The sequence below is a fragment of the Chinchilla lanigera genome, unplaced genomic scaffold (genome assembly GCF_000276665.1).
Source record: "Chinchilla lanigera isolate Chin_1 unplaced genomic scaffold, ChiLan1.0 scaffold00011, whole genome shotgun sequence".
Lineage (NCBI taxonomy): Eukaryota > Metazoa > Chordata > Mammalia > Rodentia > Chinchillidae > Chinchilla > Chinchilla lanigera.
The window spans coordinates 18,242,561-18,251,842 of NW_004955412.1; the positions used below are offsets into that span (position 1 = coordinate 18,242,561).

Sequence of the window (9,282 nt, forward strand, 5' to 3'; positions counted from 1 at the left end):
AGCCAGGGAAGGTACACGTAGGTACTTTGATCTGTAAAATGACATTAAACTTGAACTCAATTCTCCAACCTACTAAGAAAGGAAATCTTCAGACCTGCATTTTCTATCGTGGCTTTTTTAGGCAATTATATTCTATTTCAGTTCCCTGTATGAAATGTCCTTTTTAATCTAAAAACTGAGGGAAATAGAAAACAAAAATACATAATGTATATTTTCTATACCAACTGCAGTCACTTTCTTCTGACAATAGGTGGTGAGCTTGTATTTGTCAGGCAAAAATGCTGATAGCTTAGTAAAACTGAAGCAGTGCAGTATGTTTTAGGCACTGTCAGATGGGCAGCCTAGTGAGATTCAAGGAGATAAAAAAACTGGACTGAAAAAAAGAATGATGTTAAAAGTAGCTGAGTATCATCTTTAATAGATTTATCATGAAATCTGGACATAAATATTTATGCTGAAGGAAAAAAAATACTCAGAAAAACCATGAGAGGCTCTAAATTCCCCTTTTAGCATCTCAGAGATGAAGTAGCTTTTAATAAAATGTATTTGTGGAACAAACATAAAAAGACTGGACTGCCTTTAAGCCACTGTAAGATCTGTTCTTACTAAATTATCATACAACACAGCTTTTAAAAGAAGCATGCTCAAATAAAAGAACAGGAGGTAGGGAGGTAGGTATTTCTCACAGGGGAAGCAGCTCAAGAAGTGGCAGGAGAGGAGAGAGGGAGGGAAAAGGGATGGAAAAGGAATTCAGATGCGTTACGTACACATACCAACTCCACGCAGGGAATGTAAACATTACGTACTACAAGCATGTACTAATAACAGAAAAAGAAACTAAAATAAGCATTCTATATGTCAGTAGTGACATCAGTCAACCTCCGCAAGGCAAGGGTATGCAACATTCGCAGTTCTCCTTTCCATTTTTTTTTTTTTATTATTTAAAAGGGAATTGTCAACCAAAATTGTACAAGGTTTTAAATATCATCCTTTCTCTTCTTTCTCTTAGCCTAGTTCCCACTAGTATGACATAAAGAGAAGTATTTTGAAACTTTACCAACGCTAAGGCTATGTTTAAAAGCCTAAATGTTCCTTCTTCCCCAATACGTCTTTGTGAATAGATGGAAGCAGAAAACCCTTTAAGAATCCCAAAGAGCCAGGCGTGGTGGCGCATGCCTGTAATCCCAGTACTCCGGAGGCTGAAGCAGGAGGATCCCTGCAAGTTCAAGACCAGCCTGGGCTACACAGTGATTTCAAGGCCAGCCTGAACTGCATAGCAAGACCGTCTCAAAAATACCAAAAAATCCCAAAGAAAAGCTGGTTTGTTTCTCTTATATGTCCTTAGCACACTTCTCACCTGCTATTTTGATATTAAGATTGGCATCCAGAAGCAAATTTTCGGCTTTCAAATCACGATGAACAATGTTTCGACAGTGACAGAAATACACGGCCGTGACGATCTGCTTGAACTTCCGACGGGCTTCCTTTTCCGCCATTCTCCCGTGGGCCACCAGGTGGTCTGTGTTGAAGAAGAGCAGAGTGAGTTCTCATTTTGGACGCTGGCAGAATTTCACAAGTTACACTTTGGGGCTACAAAAGACCCCCACCAAATGACTGAATAAAAGAAGTGAAAACAACACACAGTCCTGGTTTGTAGTAATAAAAACTCATTAGTATTAAGAACCTAAACTACCTTAAATATAAATCCTGCTATGCCTAAGTATACTTGCACTGCAATAAGAAAAAAGTGGTCTGAGGGCTTAATCAAGTTTTTAAGAATCTTAACACAGAACACCTTCCTTTTCATATCCCCATGACAAAATTGTATAATAAAGAAGCAAACAAATAACATAAATACCAAAGGTGATTCCTTTGTTAAAAGGTGAATCAAAAAGCAGAGCCGTAATAATCAATCATCATAGCAAAGAGCAGATATGGTCAAGAGGGAAAACACTACCATAAGTTTAAAAGCATGTCTTTTAAGTAGATGACTTAACTTATAACTTATTAAGAAAGATGCTGGGTATGGTGGCACATGGCTGCAATCCCATCACTCTGGAAGATGGAGGCAGGAGGATCACAAGTTCAAGCCCAGTGTGGGCAACTTAGCAACTCAAAATAAAAAATAAATAAATAAGGGTGGAGGATGTAACTCAAGCGAGCAAAAGCCTGGGGTTCCAACCCCGGTGGAAAGGAGAGGAAGTAGAGGAGAAAGGGGAAGATCAGAAGGGATGAACAGGAGAAGTGGAGAAGGAGAGAAAGGAAGAAAGTGGGGGGAGAGAAAGAGGAGGAGGAAGATGATAAAAAAGAGAGAGGGGAGAGAAAACAGAAAGAGATCCACCTCTCAGAGGAACTGTTAGGAGTTTTATCATACACAACTTTTGGTTTTTGCAGTACTGGGAATTGAACCCAGGGCCTTCACACTGAGATACATCTCCAGCCCTTTAAAATTTTTATTTTGAGACAGAGTCTCGCTAAGTCACTACATTGCCTAGTTGTGGTTGAACTTGCAATCTTCCTGCCTCAGCCTCCTAGAGTGCTGGGACTACAGGTGTGTACCATCATGCCTGGCTCAGGATAAGATCTTTGAAGCATTTCCTTCAAGAACTACTGTTATTTCATTATTTCCAAAATTGCCAACTTAATAGAAAAACAAGGAGGAAAAAAGAAGTCTTCTGCTTGTAAGTTTAAAGGTCCAGAACACAGTTTCTTATGAGTTTCGAGTGATAAATGAGCTTACACTCTGATGTGTTTAGGCTCCTGGTGAGATCTGTCATACAGGCTTTAAACAATATAAAGTCTCTGACTAAGGACAGTAGCTTCATGTAAGCTGCTAAAGAACTGGACATTGATGAGATTAGAACACTATGTTTTAAGAGGCTATTCTCTAACAGTACCTGGTTCTTTGACCCCCCTATTTCTCATAAGAGGGGACTCATTATTCTAATAATATGTTTCAGTTGCTAAACTTTGTCTAATTAAAGAGCTTTGAAGAGACAGCTATTCTTGAGAAACATAAAAATAAAACTCTTATGAAGGTTTACCATCAGAAGCTCATTTGGCCAAAGCCACCCATTAATTAAAAAGCCCAAGAGACATTCGTCTGGTAGTAAATACTAATTACTAGAACACATCAAAGTGCTTCTTAAATGCGACAGAATGATTAATTTGGTGATTTCCAAAATAAGTGATTTTCTTTTATTAAAAAAACTATTTATAAACCTCTAAGTACCTTATTTTTCTAAAAATGATTGCAAAGTTTCTCAAAATTGTTGCAGAGGCCAGAAGTGAGTGGAATGCAGCACAGCTCTGTTTATCTCTACGACACATTAGCTGTCCTTGGACAAAATGTCCACACTGCCAGTGCCCTCACCTCTTGATCTGCTAAACAGAAGTAATCTCCACTGCATGCCACAGCCAAAGACTAGGAATAAATTTGTACTTTTATTAAAAGTTAAGGTGTATGACAAAACTTTAATTTTCCAAAGATGTCTCAAAAAGACATTTTTAAAAAATGGTCCACTCTATACAGGAAATACTTCACCATTTTTTAATAGATCACAAAATTCTTCAAGATTATGTGATGCTTATAGGTGATAATTGTATACATCAGTTTTCTCCATTAATAATTCTGGTTCAAAGGTATCTGTAGCAGCTCACTGGGTAAAACTATAATACTTAGGCTACACAGCTTAAATAATTCTCTTCCACAAAGTCACTTACAGTACTCCTGTAGTTATAAATACAAAGAAAATATGCAAATTACTTTTCCTCAGTGTTAACTACAAATATTCGCTATTTCCTCCTATGTTTGGTGATCAAGTTTTCTTCTCTCTAGTAGCACTGTGCCCTTCCCTATACAGCTCTGTGGCTCCGTCTCACTCGAACCTTAGTCTCTGCTTTTATTTTTGCCCATCTTATTTCCCCACCCTCCCTGTTAGTTTGCTTTCAGTGTAAACCTCGGGGTCGGGTGGGTGTGTCAGGAAGCCAGCAGCCTGCAGCGGTTTTCAGTCCCTCCTGAAAATCGCCTTTCAGCTGCCCTCTGACAAATGGCTGCTTTATATTCCTATACGCACAACAGGCAGGCAGCGAAAGTTCAAGTTCAAATGTAATATTTAGCTCTCAGTAAGGAATTTCAGAGCATTAATCCAGCCTGGACTTAACACACAGTCACAGCATTTGAACAAATATGGGGGGTGCTTTCAGAAGGGCAAAGAAAATAAAATGGCTCCTGAATCCACACAATATTCAAAGTGAGGTATATTTTGATTCTTGTTAGGATAAACTCCAGCTGCATGGAACTCTAAGGAGTTACTCGTTTTCCGGGCAATTCGGTGAGCTAGCTCTCCCAAGTCCTGAGTGCAAACACCTTCCATATTCTCAGTCCCAACCGCCCCACACTGAGCCATGACCCTAGCTTAGGGTATTTCTAGATTTCTGTCCTTTCTCTCAAGCCTCAGTGAGACACTTGGTACATAAAGTCCATCACACTGAGTCCTTTTTCACCATCAATGAACTACTTCTGAATTTAGGCCTGGAGAAAATTTGAAGTTTTCCTCTGGCACAACTCCATCCCAAGCAGCTAAACCAGATAGGGATGAGGGGGCTCTCAGATAAAAGGAGAAAATAGTTCTCTTGGTTCTTATCAAAAGTAAAAAGTCTGAGTTCTCTTTCTCACTTTTCAATCATCACAAATATTTGGTATTAGACTCATTTAATCTTTATCTGTTCTTCCTCATGAAATAAAAAACTGACACAACTGACTGATATATCCTCTGGGATAATTTTACTAGAATAGGAAATGAATTCTGTGCTTATGGCAGTACTACAGGCACCAGCATGTAAAGATTCCTTCAGAATTCACTGTGATTTTGCCCCAGTATAACTCAGGAAGAAATATCTTGTGGTACATTTAGGTTCTAACCTTTCAAAGAGCAAAAACACACATAAGCCAGTCTTTGCTTCCCCAGACCAGCTTCACTGGAGTATCAGAGGTATGCCACTAATGGGATAGTGGTGGGAGCTAACATTTCTTAAAATAAGTCACTTTCCACTCTGACCAGACAGTGTCTCCATCTGTTTGCTAAGTCTACAACTCATAGCTGATGCAAAACCCTGCTGAAAAGAACACGCACTAATAGCAGCTCAAGCAATGGGCAGAAACTTTGCATTTCTCAAGATGAATAGCAAACTCAGTCCAGAAATGAGAAAAGGCAGCATGTGTGCTAGTCTTATGTGGCTACCTGAAAAAATTTCAGCCATTCCAAGTTAACCACAGCTAGCAGCTCTCTACTTTGCTGCTCAGTTCTATCATTTCTTCTTCCTACACCCATGGAAACGACTTCCTGTTTATCAAACAAATACTGCTTTCCAAATGAGGCAGGGCAAGGCCAAACTCTGCTGCCCCTGGGCAGGTTAACAGACGTACAGGCATTTTTGCTTCTCTCTTTCTTCCCTCCTTCGTTCCTCGCTCCCTTCTTCCATTCCTTTCCTTTCTTCTGTCTCTTTTTCGTCTTTTTAAAGATTTCACTCTTTTTAATATTGTAACTCTCCTCCAACTTGCAGGCCTGGGCTGCTACTGACTAGAAGGTTTGTCATTTGTCTTCCTTACCAAGAACCCAACTACCTCCCCCCAGACTCCCTGATTTGTTGCTGCTGCTTCTTATCACCTTCCTTCATTCTTCCAGCTGCCTAAAAAAAAGAAACCTTGGGCCATCTTTCCTCTTCTCTTTCTCTCAGAACCCATCTGGTCTCTGGTCCTCCATCAGCACCCTCCACTAACTCTACTGTCAAAACACACCCAGCATTCATCTTTTCCTCACTGTCTCCATCCCACTTTCATGCCACCAAACTTGTCTCTCTTCTGAATTACTGCAGTCTCCTGACAGTGCTCCTGATATCTCTGCTTTCTGTCTTTTTGTCCTCTGTCTCTGTTCTCAAAAATCACGGCCAGACAGTTTGTAACAGCCAAATCTTGGAACCAGCCCAAATGCTCATCAGCTGATGAATGGATAAAGAGGATGTGAGGTTTTTTAATGCAATGAAGTACTATACTCTGCCACAAAGAAGGATAAGCTCAGGACATTTCTAGGTAAATGGATACACCTTGAGACCATTATCTTGAGTGAAATAAATAGGACACACATGTGTAAATACTACACTGTTTCTCTGGTATGAGAAACTGGAAGTGTAAGTAAGGACCAAAATGTTTAACATATATTGTGAAACAGAAAGAAAATATTCAAATAGGGAGGGGAATAAAAGAAGAGAAAAGAGAAAAGAAAGAAGGGAAAAGCAAAAAAAAGAGAAAAGGGAGGAAATAATGGAAACAAAATTTTTGTAAATGGGGAGGACAGAAGGGGTTGAACAGAGGGTAGGGGAATGGGAAGAAAAAGAATCAAGTTATATATGTACAGCTACAAATTCTCTATGATTAATGTGATCATTATGTATATCTAAAATGTACCAATAAAATCGAATTAGAAAAAAAAAAAAATCACAGCCAGGGTAGTCTTTTTTTTTTTTTCTTTTTAAAATGATTACAGATTCAGAGGACATTTCAAAGGCAGTACAAATTCTATGTACTCTACAAAATTTCCCCCAATGGCTGAATCATGCATAGTTATAAAGCAGTGCCAAAACCCACAATGTGTCACAGGTAAAGTGTGTATAGTTCTATTTTATCACTTGTGTAGATTTGTGGATTTACCACTGCAATCAGGACACAGTAAACTTGGAGGTATTCATTACGGAGTACTCCCGTATAGATGGATCAAGTGTAAATAAGCCTGGTCTTTATTCCTGTTCCAAAAAAGATACGGAAGTATTCCACAACCACCAGGATCTCCTCTGTCCTCTCCCTCTATGGTGTCTCCGCCTCCCCAACCCCTAACTCCTGGAAACTACTAATCTGTTTTTCATTTATAAAATCCTGTCATTCTGAGAATGTCATATAAATGAAATCATACACTGAGTGACCTTTGAGATTGGCCTTTTTCTTTCACCATAATGTCTCTAAGATCCAACAAAGTTGCTGTATATAGAAGTCATTTGTCCCTTTTTATTGCTGAGCAGGACGGCATGACACAGATGTACAACAAGCAGTTGCTTACCCAATCGCCTACTACGGAAGGACTGCGTGACTGTTAACAGGTTGGCTATTAAAGACAGGTGCTATGGACAACTACGTACAAGCATTTGCATGAGCAGAACTTTGCATTTCTATGAGCCAGGACGGCTCTTTTAAATCCTAAGTCACACCAAGCCATTTTTCCGTCCCATCCTTCAATGGATTTCCAGCTTATGACCTCTACCCTCACCTGCCAATCTGCCCCTTTGCTTCTTATCTTTTGTGTGTGTGTGTTTAATAAAGAAAGTAATATAGGTGATACAATGGAACTGTTAGATGTCAGATACGCTGAGTTCATGTTCTCCGAAGTCGAACAATGAATTCTGAGGGACAAGAATATGAAAATCTATTGGAGAATAGGAATGGGGAGTAGGAACAGCTGCTGAGAGGCAGGAGGGGTCCCGAATGGGTCTCTGCCCCTTGCTTTATTTCAAACATAGTAGCAATACTTTTACCTCACAGTCTTCACTACTTCTATTCTTACAATCTGAAGTGCTCTTTCCCCAAATATCTGAAAGCTATTTTATAAAAATGTAACCTCACGGAGACCTTTCCTGACCACTCTTATCTTGATCGTCAAGTATCCCCCTAGTATTTTATATTCACGTCCCCTTTGTACTTTATGGTTTTCTAAGAAATTACACACTGCGCTTATTTAGTTTGTGTAGTGTTTCTCTCCCCCACTAGCAACTTGGTGAGGCAGAGATTTTTTTCTATTTTGTTCACTGCCATTCCCAGTATCTGGCACACAGAAGGCACTTACACACTGAAAGAACAGAGCACGACTAAATGAATTCCTATCTTAGCCTCTTAAAACTATTTTCTAAACTTTGGATTTTTTTAAGCCAAATTAATTCTGAATCAAATATTATTAAAGACTTAAATGGATTTTAGTGTTCCCAAGTAATCCGAAGAGGCCCACCGACATTTATAAACCATCTCCACTTACAAGAGTGTATACTGGTATAAAAGCAAAAAGTACACTAAGTTTCCTGCTGTCTTTCCTCCTGAGGAACCACAATTTCTTTGTAGGAGTTTCTTATAATCTTAGTTTGACATTTTTTTTTTTTCTTTTTTGTCTTTTTGAGACAGGGTCTCGCTATGCAGTTCAGGCTGGCCTTCAGCTCACTTTGTAGCCCAGGCTGGTCTCGAACTTGCAACGATCCTCCTGCCTCAGCCTCCCAAGTGATGGGATTACAGGCGTGAGCCACCATGCCCGGCAGTTTGACATTTTTTGAACTAAAATTATTTCTCTTTCTTCTATGTTTCCTTACTACTATTACATACAAAAGAGTGCTCTGGATATGAGAAATGTGAGATAGTTATAGATTTACTCGAGGGATATCAATCAAGGAAAAGACTATGGTCATCCTTGATACCTGCAGGGGTTTATTTTTAGGACCCGCTAGGATATAGAAATTCTCGAACAGTCAATCCTTATATCAAATTTGCATATAATCTATGCATAATACTTGCACATAATCTATGCACATTTGCCAGTAATACCTAATACAAAGTGCTATGTAAGTAGTTGTTATACTTTATTGGTTAGGAAATAATAGGAAAAAATCTATATTCAGTACAGATACAATTTTTTACAAATAATTTCAAACCATGGTTGGCTGAATGGATGGACGCAGAACCCTCAGGTACAGAGGTCCGGCTGCATCAGCTCTCACAGAAACAAACTGTTTTTCACTCTTCACTCTGTCACTAAACAAGATCTAAGTACTTTTAACATTGTCTTTATAAAAAGCTGTTCTATCCTTTTTGTATCAAGTCTGTTGCCATAAACATATAAGGGAAGATTTATTTACTGAAAAGTCTTATAAATGTCTTCAAAATATTTCTAAAATAAGTCATAAGCCCAGGCAGCCTGTGAAAAAGAATTCTATATATTTGGAAATGTCTTTCAAGAATGCTGTTCACATTTTTCTGAGGCGGTATGAATGTTTCTCATGCCACAGCAATTTACTGGCAATGGCTGGCTGGCTAATTCTGTAATTTTTTTTTTTAAATTTTGTTTTGCTTTGTTTTGTCTTTTTTTTTTTTTTTTTTTTGGTTATTCTCCGGTACCGGGAACCGAACTCACGACCTTGCGCTTGCCAGGCAGGCGCTTTTGCCGCTGAGCTAAATCCCCAGCCCCGTGTTTT

At 39.0% G+C, this 9,282-nt stretch overlaps 1 protein-coding gene across 6 annotated transcripts in view; it reads right to left on the reverse strand.

Moving 5' to 3' along the window:
- Sik3 (SIK family kinase 3) overlaps window positions 1-9,282 on the reverse strand; it is a 103,513-nt gene that overhangs the window by 65,386 nt on the left and 28,845 nt on the right. For all 6 annotated transcript variants that reach the window (XM_013511108.1, XM_013511107.1, XM_005378194.2 and 3 more), the window contains exon 3: window positions 1,358-1,519. In XM_013511108.1, the coding sequence (XP_013366562.1) occupies window positions 1,358-1,519 (162 nt within the window). The remainder of the gene's footprint in view (window positions 1-1,357; window positions 1,520-9,282) is intronic.